The 13,669-nt window shown below is 41.8% G+C and overlaps 1 protein-coding gene across 1 annotated transcript in view; it reads left to right on the forward strand.

The window, feature by feature from the left end:
- The window catches only part of ADAM10 (ADAM metallopeptidase domain 10), a 168,489-nt gene extending 155,996 nt beyond the window's left edge, over positions 1-12,493 (forward strand). Inside the window, exons 15-16 of the mRNA XM_059699958.1 lie at positions 8,099-8,225; positions 10,243-12,493. Coding sequence (XP_059555941.1) covers positions 8,099-8,225; positions 10,243-10,337 — 222 coding nt within the window. The 3' untranslated portion in view covers positions 10,338-12,493. The remainder of the gene's footprint in view (positions 1-8,098; positions 8,226-10,242) is intronic.
- The last annotated feature ends 1,176 nt before the right edge of the window (positions 12,494-13,669 follow it).

A 13,669-nucleotide genomic window follows, 5' to 3' on the forward strand; every position in this document is an offset into this window, starting at 1 on the left:
CTACAGGAGCAGCTCTGGCCGGAGACTGAAGACTCCAGCCACAGCAAAGACTGTGTCCAGAGTGGAGATGTAAGGCGGTGGCCAGAGTGAAGGTCTGGGTCCTGGGTGCCAGAGGAAAACTGGTGCTGGCAGCCAGGGGAAAGAAGGCCTATTGCACGAATCTTTGTGCAACGGGCCTCTAGTATGTTAATAAACATATGAGATAGTTCTTAGATCTACTCAGAGATGGGAACCATTTCTTTACCATGTGAATGCTGATTATTTGAGCAGCTCTTCCCAATCATAGGACTTTTCTTTTTACAGCCAATTAGGTACTCATGGCCGCCCCCAAAACTCTCAGGCAACTAGTAGGATAGAAAGATAGAACTGAGGTGCTAGTAGTGTTGAATGGTAGCCATTCAACTAATGTACTGTATGTGGCTGTAGAACAGGGGTTGACAAATGATGGCCCAGGGGTCATATCTGATCTGCTCCCTGTTTGTGTAAATACGGTCATCCCTCAGTGTCCATGGGGGATTGGTTCCAGGACCCCCAACAGATACCAAGATTTGGGGATGCTCAAACTCCTTATTTAAAACTAGAGGCCTGGTGCATGAAATTCGTGCACTGGGGGTGGGGAGGGGCTGTCCCTGAGCCCAGCCTGTACCCTCTCACAGTCCTAAGCCAAAGGGCCTAAGCCAACAGTTGGAAATCCTTCTTGCAGTCCGGGACCCCTCATTCCTTACCGCCCGTCTACTTGCTGCTCCTTACCACTGAGCTTGCTGTTCATTAGCGCTGCCATGGAGGCAGGAGAGGCTCCAGCCACCGCCACTGCACTCGCCGACTGTGAGCCCTATCTTTTTGTGTAGTTGTCTGTGGGCCAAGAGCTCTCTTCTTATTTAGGGCGAGCAGCATGTGAGGGCAGAGCGTGCTGTCATGGAACACAGAGGGCTGCCCGAAGCTGAGGGGAATGGCTGGGCCCACAGGGTGAGAGGTGGACACAGAGAACTCTATCTCACCCAATTGTGGGGCGGGCTGGCCGGCCTTCGTCTGCCTGACCCCACCCAGGGTAGGACCGAGCATGGTGTCCGCCTCTCCATTCTCTATCCTATCTGTGACACCTGTCACCCTTGCCAGGCCTCCCCCAAAGTGAGTTCAGCTCAATCCCTGAATGTAAAAGGGCATGGGGGAGGGAGGGCCTCCATTCCAGTGCCTCCTGATTCCCAGCGACAGGACCTGGTCTCAGGATGGTGGCCACAGCTGCAGAACATAGATCTGTTTTCAAGAAAAGTTGAGAATGCAGACTTCCGTATGAGCCCCTATTCCAAAAGGTGGCAGTTTATTCACATTGTGGCAACGACACCTTCAAGAGTAACATAAGTGGGTAAAGTCAGGGCCAAACCGGGCCATTTCCTCATCCAATCTCTCTGAGGTGCATGGACAGAACCAAGTCTCAGCTCTTTGCAGGACACTTCTGGTTTTTTTTTAAGCCTAAAGGACAGTAGTCTGTCTCCATTCTTATTCTTTGGGATTTTTTCATCGTTGGATAAAAGGATAGGTACATTGGGGCAATCCTCTCGAGATACAATATTCCACTTGCACCAATGTGACGACGACAGCACGCCTCAGAGGGAGGGAGCCAACAGATGGGGAGCAGGGAATTCTGAAAACCAAAGCAAAGGTTCAGAACACAGAAGAAGTCCTTGGTGTTCTGCTGAGAAACTTGGACTCCTTCCTCTGCTGTCACACGCCAGGCAGTCACTCAGAAATATCTTGGCATCGGCCAACTTATGGAATTCTTCCTTCTCTCCGTTCTCCTGAACTGGACTCTGGATGTTGACTGCGGCATTCTCTTGGTCAATGTTTCTTCCCCCTCCTCCCCCCAAAAACATTACAAAGTTTATATGAATATAACATACAAAGATGCAGCCTCCTTTGTAGGAACAAGAAAGAAAGGGGTGGTTAAGTAAGGCACATGGAGGTGCAGCAAGAACCAGCTGTGGGGAGGGCCAAGGGGGAGAGGATATTGGCACTGCGGCTAAGACCCTAGAGCCATTGCTGGGGAAGTAGGGATCCCCTCTGAGTGCCACGTTCTGAGGCTGAACTAATTGGTTAAGCTGAAGCAGAGGTGAGTGGCCATATCAACCATCTTTGGTGCTGTTTACCCTTTCCCAACCCAGCTCTGTTGTAAAACCCCAGATCCCTGGATTCCAAAGGCCCATCCAGAGCAGAGGCCCTGGAAGCGGGTGAGAGGAAGTAAGTAGGGCAACCTTGAAAGCCGATATGTCTGTGTGCGGAGGGATGGCTGGAGACAGTGGTGAGAGGTAGCAAGGAAGGGCTCTTATACATACCCTTCCATGGGGGCCACATGTGAAGGAGGCCAGGGGGGCAGGGTAGGGATGGGGCACCATGGCCCCAGCCTCTTAGGCATCCCTGTCTGTCCTCTGCAGTGAACATGGAGGAAAGGGGCTGCCTCTGAGGAGGGGCCAGACCAGGTGACCATATTGAGTTCTGGCTGAGGTGATGGTCCTCACCCTGAGATGCCTTCTAACTGGTGATGGACCCAGGCCTGACTCCCGCCACTGCGGGTTCCTGGGCACAGAAAGCCCTTCTGCTGCATGCGCAGCCTCCTGCTGGCCTGTTAATATGCAAATTGGTCATTACTGTGACGCTGTTAGGACCAATTTGCATATTACCTCTTTATTATATAGGTGACACAGAATAGTGCATATAGTTGGCCTTCTGAATCTGTGGATTGAAAATAATACTGTTTCTATCTGTGGTTGATTGAATCTCCAGATGGGAAACGTTATAGAAAAAGTTAGCTGACCCCTGGTAGAGACCAGTAGCTCTCAGTTTAATGGAATCATCTGGGCAGCTGTAACAAAATTACTGATGTTAGAATCTCTTCCCTGCTCCATTTAGGTCTGGGATTTGGTCTGGTATCTGAGGTTTAAAAACTTTCCAGGTGATTCTAATGTGCAGCCATGGTTGAGAATCACTGGTATAGAGAAGGAAGAGCACATACACACTGGTGATTTTGGATCTTTATGTATTTTACTAGATCAGGGTGTCAGAATTCTAAACAGTGGAGGTAGAAGAAAGTCCTGCTTCATTAAAGAGCATACTTTACAGGCTTCTGGATGGTAGGAACAGGGCAGAAGCTGTGCTTATAGTTCTTCATGTGACAGTAGGCAGAGTGAAGAGAGAACTCAGTCAGCACATGATAGGCTGAGGGCAGGCCTCACTTCTGATAAAGAGTGGATTTATTATTTGAGGATGAATAATGCAAAAAAAAACAACAACTAACAGGAAACTATAGAAAATTTATATAATAAGGGAAAGAGAATATCATCCTAAAGATTCATAGGGAGAACAGTTCGCTGAAAATTATTTTCTGTAGAAACCCAAAAAAACTATCTGGCACTCTCAGTAGGATACAAGAAATGGCTCAGAAAAGTGGATTGTAAACTATGGTTTCCAAGCCAGATTCAGCTGTGTAAACATGTCTTGAATGGTATATATATTGTTTTTAGAAAATTTGAGTTGCTGGCATTTAAAAATAGATTTCACATAAAAATTCAGATTTGTAGCTTCTCTTAAAGAACTAAATCTTTCCGCATTAAGGCTCTCTTTTCTTGAACAGTTCATTTCTAAAGCCATTAGGTGAGGCCATGCAAGGCAGGCATTCATACCAGATGGGGGAGCTACAGTGGCACAGAGTAGGATGTTGGACCCTGACCAGAGTGGGGCAGTGATGGAAGGGGAAGAAGACCACTATGGGATGCGGTGTTAGAGGCCAAGCAGGGTGAGAAGGGTGCCCTGTTAAGGGGCAGCCAGCTTGGGATAAGAGTACAAATGCTTTGGGGAGGATGTCTGCATAGGAGGGGCAGTTCTAAAAGGAACCAGGGTGAGTTAGAGAAATGGCTGATTCCAGGGCTGGGGCAGGGAAATAACAAGATGAACCTAGAACTTTTGCTTTGTGTCAGAAAATAAAGTGCCCAAAGAATTGTGGGGCATGTTCAAAAGACACAATAATCATAGTAATGGATTATAACCCATTGTGTAAAATAGGAAAGCATGAGGGAATAAATAAGTGAATAAGTTAAAAGTTTGATGAAGAACAGGATATTTACATAGTTCCAAATTATGTTCCTACAAAATACTCAGTGACTTTAAAAGAGTATTTTTATGATAGTTGCCAGACAACACTTCAGTCAACTGATCAAGTTAACATCACTAATAATGAGATTCAAATCATGTATCAACTGATAGGATGCAGTAAGAAGAACACAGCATCACTTCTGTGATATTCTTGCCAAAGGTGTATGACCTGAATCTAATCATAAGGAAACATTTGAGAAATCCAAATTGAAGGACATTTTGATACAAAATAACTATCCTATACTCTTCCAAAGTGTCAAAATTATATAAACCAAGGAAATACTGGGATTTTTCTAGATTGCAGGAGATTAAATGCAACATGTAATTCTGAATTGGATGGCATTAAGACAAATGGTGAAACTTGAGTGGGGTCTGAGGTTTAAGTGGTAGTAATGTATCTCTGCTAATTTCCTGATTGATGATTGTGTTGTTGTTATCTAGGAAAACACCCTAATATTGTAGAAACTATATGCTAAAATGTTTAGGTATAACAGGGCATCATGCTAGCAATGTTCTCTTAGATGGTTCCAGTTTTTAAAAAGTTATTTGTGTTATACTTACAACTTTTCAATAAGTTAGAGATTCCTTCAAAATTAAACAAATTAAAAATATGTAAATATAGGAAAGGCTTTTCACATACAGAAAAGTGACCTGGGTATTTTGCGACAGCATGCATTGTTGTTTTCGTTTCTATTACTTTAATTACATTGTTACTGATGGATAAAGATATAGGCTGTTTGTAAGACCCCAGATCAGAAAAAGAACTTCTTGGAGCTTCAGTGGCGCAATCGGTTAGCGCGCGGTACTTATACAGAAAAAGAACTTCTTAAATGAGATTTTTATCCTGGCTAATAAAGAGTGAATATGCAAATTGACCATCACACTGTCACAAAGATGGTGACGCCCATAGCCACAAGATGGTGGCGCCCAGTCTTTTAGCCCTGCTGGGGGGATGGCAGGCACATGATGTGGCCAGACCCACCCGCTGTTCCTTGTGCCTACCGCCGGAGTCCCACAGTCCTTTCAGCCCAGCAGGAGGGGGTCGGGCGTACAGTGTGGCTGGACCCACCCTCAACCCCACAGCCCCCCAGCCGCCCAGGGCCGGCCTGAGGCGCAGGCAAGCCTTGGATGGCAGCTGCCCAGCTGCCCAGGGCCACCCGAGGCTCAGGTAACCAGGGCCACCCGAGGCTTGCGCTGCCAGCAGTGGCAGCAGCAGAGGTGTGATGGGGGTGTTGCCTTCCCCTGATTGCTGGGTCGCCTCCTGCCCCTGAGGGCTCTCAGACTGTGAGAGGGGGCAGGCCGGGCTGAGGGATCCCTTCAGTGCATGAATTTTCATGCACCAGGCCTCTAGTTAGTAATAATTAGCAATGACTATATATGTATTATAACAGTCTGTGTTAAGCCAATGTGAAAGTTCATAGTTTTAAAGTTGTGACTATTTTGTACATGCTATGTTAAAATCTGAATATTTTGAATTACAAAATAGACTTATAATTTATTAAGAATGGAAACAGTAACTTTTCTATAAATTATTTCAAACGTTGAAGGTTATTACTTTGTGTAGCTAATTGACTTGTTTAATATGATTTAAACTAGAAGTAAAATTTTTAGGCCCTTTTTAGACTGAATAAAGTTTGCCTGCTTCTAGAATATGTACATCCTCCACTTTTCATATTAAAAAGACCATTAACCTTTAGATAAATTTATATTTATATATTTATATTTATATTTGTATTTATATATTTTAATTTATTTATTTATACATACATACATACACATACATATATATACTGAGTGGCCAGATTATTATGACCACCTGACGTCTGTAGGCAAATTAGCTATAATTTCATGCTGAAGTTGCTAGAGGGCCACACCATTATAAATAGGGAAGCAGGTTGTTTACCACGACAGTAGAAGTGATTTTTTTCTGCAGATATGGGTAAACAATGCGATTTAACAGCCTTTGAACGTGGGATATATTTGAACGTGAGTGGCCAGATTATTATGACCACCTGACGTTTGTAGGCAAACTAACCATAAATTGCATCGTATGGGATATGGAAGCCAAAGGCCTGTTAGAACACCTTTGCTGTCCGCAGTTACCAAGATAAAACATCTCCAATTCGCATAGGAATACAAGGATTGAACAGTTGAGCATTGGAAAAAAGTCATGTGGTTTGATGAATCATGTTTCTAGCTGTATCATGCAGATGGCAGAGTGAGAATTTGGCGGAAACAGCATGAAAGCATGCACCCCACATGCATGAGTACAACCCTTCAAGCTGGTGGGGGCAGTATTATGGTTTGGGGCATGTTTTCCTGGCATGATTTGGGCCCTTTAATTCATGTGGAACAACGTCTGAATAGCACAACATATAAGTATCGTTGCTGATCAAGTTCATCCTATCATGTTGATGGCGTATCCCAGTGGAGATGGCTTCTTTCAACAAGACAACGCGCCATGCCACAGTGCTCGTATTGTGCAGGAGTGGTTTCAAGAACATGAGGGAGACTTTACCTTGCTTAGGTTGCCCCCACAATCACCAGATCTCAATCCAATTGAGCATTTGTGGGACGAAGTTAAAAGAGCCATCAGGCAGCTGGTTCCACAACAATCAAATCTCACAGAAATGGACAGATTCCTTGTATCACCTTTCAACATCTCGTGGAGTCAATGCCAAGAAGAATTGCTGCAGTATTGAAGGCAAAAGGTAGCCCAACGAAGTACTGATGGGTGGTCATATAATCTGGCCACTCACGTTCAAATATATCCCACGTTCAAAGGCTGTTAAATCGCATTGTTTACCCATATCTTCAGAAAAAAAAATCACTTCTACTGTCGTGGTAAACAACCGCTTCCCTATTTATAATGGTCTGGCCCGCTAGCCACTTCAGCGCGAAATTATAGCTAATTTGCCTACAACCGTCAGGTGGTCATAATAATCTGGCCACTCAGTGTATATAACAGACACTATGATATATATGCATAATAGAATGAAAATTAAGATATATTAAAATAATTTTACAACAGTAGACTGGGTCTCAAATTGCAAATGAAGTAGAGTAATAAGAGAAGGGAGCCTCAAAAAAGGTAAAACTTTAGTCTTAACTTTGACGAGTAGAAAAAAAAGAGTATAAAAATCTGTGCAGTAGTAGAATTTAAAGTAATATACCTTCAAGTCAGTGGAGCATATAAAAGCAAACATAGCATAGTCTATATGAGTAGTAGACCAAAAAAGGGGAAATATTTAAACCAGAAAATAATTAACACCATAGAAAAATACAGTATAACCTATATCCAGGATGACCCCAGTTTTGTGTTTATCCATGTGTATGACATAGCTATATGGAAAAAAGACTGATAGGAAAATAGGATTGAGTGATTTCCTTTAGGAAGTGAAGTTATGGGTAATTTTTGTTTTCTCCTTTATACTTTTTTTATACTTAAAAAAATTAATATGTATGTGCTTATATATGATATCTATACAACTTCCAGCCAACAAATGTTCTTTAAAAATTAAAGTGTAATATATTCTATTCTGTATTTTATATAATACAAGAGGCCTGGTGCATGGATTTGTGCACCGGTAGGGTCCCTTGGCCTGGCCTGTGGGGATCGGGCTGAAACCAACTCTCCGACATTTCTCAGGGGGTCCCAGATTGCAAGAGGGTTGTTCTTGGGTGACATACCCTGAAATTGGGCTCCCTCCTCTCTGGTTTTGGGGTGTGTCACCCGAGAACCGCAGCTGACAAGTCACCGCAGCTTGGCAGCTCCTGTGTTGAGTGTCTACCCCCTGGTGGTTAGTGCACGTCATAGCTACCGGTTGGAGCATCTGCCCCCCTGGTGGTCATTGCACATCATAGCTACCGTTGGATGGTAGAACGGTTGGATGGTCACTTAGGCTTTTATATGTATAGATAAATATTCTAAAATTGAAACTCTATTTATTTCTAGGATAATTGGTGGGCAGTATTGCTTATGGGAATTGCCCTGATCATGTTAATGGCTGGATTTATTAAGATATGCAGTGTTCATACTCCAAGTAGTAATCCAAAGTTGCCTCCTCCTAAACCTCTTCCAGGTAAGACAATTTGAGCAAGGTATGTATTTTTATAACACAGAACCATTCAGCAGGAAGAATTGAATTATGAATGAGTCTTTAGTAACTGATTTTATAGCACTTTCTCCTTGAGAATGGGATTACTAGATGCATTATTTACTTGATTTTTAAGTCTTTTTAAAATTTTATTTTATTTTAATCAGTCCAATCTAGCTAATGGCGGACAGTTTAATGTTAATCTACCCAGAGTGTCTAAAAACATTTAGACCTTAGAAAGTTTTGTTTTTGCTTGGTACTTATTCACTTATTTTCTTAATTTTTGTTTTCTTTTCATATTCTAAAATTTTTTATTTTTGTTTTAGATTATTGGTCCTTGTGTTCTAATAGCTAAGGTTCTGTTATTGTTTTTAATGTTCATGTTTATCAGCGATTTTCTGGTACATATGCTTATTTTCCCTAGGGATGATGCTTATGGGCATATACAGTCAGTGGAAGAGTCTTAGGGTGGAGGCTTTTAGTCACTTAATGACCATTCTTCATCTCTGAAAATAATTCCTAAGGTTTGGTCTTCACCCTTCCTCTCAGGAAGGATTTAGATGAGTTCCAGGGATTTACAGAAGAAAAGGGTAGGGAGCAACTGCTCCAGGTTATTTAGTTCGTATATATGTCTCCCTTACCTTCCCCAAGGTATTGGTGACCTTTATGCTGCCCTCCGGACTCCTGGACCAGCACTCTGTTCACTGTTGGTTTTGGGTAGACATTGTCCCAAGGCAATGCTAGAGGAGAACCAGAGCTAAAGCACAGCAGTTGCCTCTTCTCCCTTCCACAGACTCCTCTTGACGCCTCTTGCCTCAGGCCAACTCACTTCCCTACAGAAAGCAGATTAAAACAGGGGGTTTCATACAATGTTCTCCATGTTCCCTTAGTTGTTTTCCTGCATTTACCTATCTTAGGGCAAGAGAGCTCAGTATTCATGCTGGGATAGTATCTTGGTGGGAATCAGGGGAAATTTGATTTTTATAGCATTGCTTTTCATAAATTTACAATGTTTAGCCCTCTGGAATTTTTGTCGTTTCTTAGGCACTTCTAAGGGCCTCATAACACTTTTTAGATGAGTTACCAATTATAATTTAGTTCCAATTATAATCATTTATTGGAAAAATTCTTGTACTTAATTTCACTTTAAGCAAATTCTATCTTTAAAACTTAAAAAAACCCACAAAACCCTTTCCACCATTTACTGAACCCTCACAAAAAGTGTTAAGCATTTTTATATTCACTATCATATCATCCTCACATATAGACTATATGAGTTCGATATTTTCCCCGTTTTTACAGACAAGGCATTAGAGTTGCAGAGAGGTTAAGTCATTTGCTCTAAGACACTCAGTAATTTCTTTGTCATGAATCATGTCCTCAGAAATCACATTAGTCTATTATAAAGTTGTGGTTGTTGAGCACTTGAGAGTGGCTAGTCTCAATTGAGATGTGTTGTAAATATAGAAGACATATCAGACTTTGAAGGCTTAATATACAAAAAAATGAAATATTTCATTATTTTATCGATCAGGTCTTTTTTAAAAAAAATATATTTCATTGATTTTTTACAGAGAGGAAGGGAGAGGGAGAGAGTTAGAAATATTGATGAGAGAGAAACATCGATCAGCTGCCTCCTGCACACTCCCCACTGGAGATGTGCCCACAGCCAAGGTACATGCCCTTGACCGGAACCGAACCTGGGACCCTTGAGTCCTCAGGCTGACACTCTATCCACTGAGCCAAACTAGCCAGGGCTTGATCATGTCTTGAAATGATAATATTTTGGCTATATTGGATTCAGTGGAATAAAAAATACTCAATGTATTTATTTTTTACTTTTTATTATAGCTACTGAAATTTAAAAATTACATATATGGCTTATATTATATTTCTATTGGATAGTACCAGTGTAGAGCCTTTCTTATTGATATGGCAGCTTTCTTTTTAAAGAGTATAAAGCTCACAGTAAATCTATCTTACTTTTGTTTGTGACTTGCAGGCACTTTAAAGAGGAGGAGACCTCCACAGCCCATTCAACAACCCCCGCGTCAGAGGCCCCGGGAGAGTTATCAAATGGGACACATGAGACGTTAACTGCAGCTTTTGCCTTGGTTCTTCCTAGTGCCTACAATGGGAAACTTCACTCCAAAGAGACACCTATTAAGTCATCCCCAAACTAAACCTTCACAAATAACAGTTGAAGAAAAAAATGGCAAGAGATCATGTCCTCAGACCAGGTGGAATTACTTAAATTTTAAAGCCTGAAAATTCCAATTTGGGGGTGGGGGGGGGGGGTGGAAAAGGAACCCAGTTTTCTTATGGACAGATATTTTTAACCTAATGGCACAAAATCTTAGAATATTATTGTGTGCCCTGTGTTCCCTGTTCTTCGTTGCTGCATTTTCTTCACATGCAGGCAAACTTGGCTCTCTATAAACTTTTATCACAAATTGAAATATATATATATATATATTTTTCAACTGCCAGTCAAGGCTAGGAGGCTCGACCACCTCAACATTGGAGACATCACTTGCCAATGTACATACCTTGTTATATCAGACATGTATTTCTTACGTACACTGTACTTCTGTGTGCAATTGTAAACAGAAATTGCAATATGGATGTTTCTTTGTATTATAAAATTTTTCTGCTCTTAATGAAAAATTACTGTTTAATTGACATACTCAGGATAACAGAATGGTGGTATTCAGTGGTCCAGGATTCTGTAATGCTTTACACAGGTAGTTTTGAAATGAGAATCAATTTACCCTTTTCTTATGATGGAGTTGGTTCTGATATTCATTTTGTCTTTATCAAATGGCTGCTAAGAGCACATGAGTGACTATGCTGAAGAACACAGTTGTGTTGTGCAAACTGGACATATGCAGCATACTACTTCAGAGTTAGTTCTTTATGTAAGTGTCTGATTTCTGCTTATTTTAAACTAATTCAATTCCATTTTTGAATTAATAGGTGACATTTTATTCATGATTCAGTAGAAATTATGTCAATGAAATGATTCTTTTTTTAACCTCTTATTTGTGTTTCCATATATCTAAAGTATGCTAATTATGCTTTTGATTTTTGTCTGATATGGAAAAGAAAAGCTGTGTCTTTCTTTTATCAAAATATTTGAACAAGTTTTTCTGTATATCATCACTGACCATTGGTAACCACTAAAGAAGAGTGATTTGCTCAACTAGTAAATTGTAGATAGGCCTTCTGACATTTTTTTCCCCCTAAAATACTTCAACAGCAATGGAGGTGAAACAGCACAATGTCCCATTCAAAAATTATTTTTTAAACAGATGTAAATAATTGGCTTTTTAAAGAAAGAAAGCAAAAGCATTTAATGTATTAACAGGCTTATTGCTATGCAGAAATGGAAGGGGGCATTACAAGAATATTTTAAGCTTGTGACATATTTATTGCTTCTGTTTTCCAACTACATCACTTAAATTAGACATAAATAGCTATGATTTTCCTGGCTTCATGTAGGAGGCAAATTTAGGGAAAGTTGAAAAAATTTGTGTTTTGGCTTCTTTTTTTCCTTTTTTTCTTAAGAGTATAAGGTTTACACAATCATTCTCATAATGTGACGCAAGCCAGCAAGGCCAAAAATGCTAGAGAAAATAATGGGATCTCTTCCTTGTAAACTTGTACAGTACGTGGTGACTTTTTTCAAAATACAGCCTTTTGTACATGATTTAGAGACAAATTTTGTACATGAAACCCCAGATAGACTATAAATAATTCTAAACAAACAAGTAGGTAGATATGTATGTAATTGCTTTTAAATCATTTAAATGCCTTTGTTTTTGGACTGTGCAAAGGTTGGAAGTGGGTTTGCATTTCTAAAATGGTGACTTTTATTCTGCAAAGGTTCTTAGTAACTTCTTGAGTGTGGTAGACTTTGGAACATGTACATTTTTTGCTTGTAATGTTATCCTGTGGTGAGGTTTTGGCAGGTATACACTGCCCTGTTTTATTTTGAGTCTAAGTTAAATGTTTTCTGAAAAGAGATACATGCACTGAACTCTCCACGGCAGATCAAGATGTGGTAAAACAAAAGGATCAAGACAAATAAGATCTAATACTACTGTCAGTTTAATGTCCACTGTGTTTTATACAGTATCTTTTTGTTCACTTTGGAAATTTTTACTAAAAATTGCAAAAAATAAAGTATTGTGAAAAGATGTAAGGTTTTTTGAAACTTGAAATGCATTAATAAATAGACTTGATGAAATCAACTTAAAGGTTCCATTCTCTTGAACTCTGAGAACTATCAAAAGAAGCTTCCCACTAGGCAACTTCTTCCTAAATGAAAGAGATGGTTAAGTAGAAAGAGGGTTGTCTCTTTCCACACAAGTATAGATATCTTTATTTCTAGTTAGGAGTCCATGTAAAAAATTTTGAGTAGGTATCTTTGTATTTATACATTGAACATTTTTAAAACACTGAAATAATCTCAATTGCTTCACATTATTGCTAGTCACTACTCATTTGTGTTTAAAAGTGTTCTTGATGGAAGAGCTGGCATTTTGGAAACTGGTCTTATTGACATTAAGTCTTCACTTAACTTGGTCAATAGGTTCTGCAACTTAAAGCAAAATGATGTATAATGAAACCAGTTTTATCAGAGGTTAATTGACATAAACTAGACTTAAGTTCCTACAACATCTCATCAAAGTTGTAGTTAAACTAGGGGCCCGGTGCATGAAATTCGTGCACTGGGTGTGTGTGGGGGGGAGTGTCCCTCAGCCCAGCCTGCCCCCTCTCACATACTGGGAGCCCTCAGGCGTTGACCCCCATCACCCTCCAATCACAGGATCGGCCCCTTGCCTAGGCCTGATGCCTCTGACAGAGGTGTCAGGCCTGGGCAGGGGACCCTCATTTCCCCCCATCACTGGTTCTGCCCCCCCCCCCCCCAGGCCTGATGCCTCTGGTCCAGGCTTCAGGCCTGGGCAGGGGACCCCAGACCCCTCCGACTGCTGGCTCTGCCCCTTGCCCAGGCCTGATGCCTCAGCCAGAGGTGTAGACCCCCATCACCCTCTGATCACCTGATCGGCCCCTTGCCCAGCCCTGACGCCTCCGCCAGAGGTGTCAGGCTTGGACAGGGGACCCCCATCTCCCCCCGATCACTGGCTCTGGCCCCCGCCCAGGCCTGAGGCCTCTGGCCCAGGAATCATGCCTGGGCAGGGGACCCCCATCTCCCTCTGATCGCTTGCTCCACCCCCCGCCCAAGCCTGACGCCTCTGACCCAGGCTTCAGGCCTGGGCAAGGGGACCATCATATCCCCCCAATCCCCGGCTCCGCCCCCCACCCAGGCCTGATGCCTCGGCCAGAGGAGTTGACCCTCATCACCCTCCGATCACCAATCACCGGATCGGCCCCTTGACCAGGCCTGAGGCCTCCGGCAGAGGTGT

Source organism: Myotis daubentonii, chromosome 1, assembly GCF_963259705.1.
Source record: "Myotis daubentonii chromosome 1, mMyoDau2.1, whole genome shotgun sequence".
NCBI classification, from domain to species: Eukaryota; Metazoa; Chordata; class Mammalia; order Chiroptera; family Vespertilionidae; genus Myotis; species Myotis daubentonii.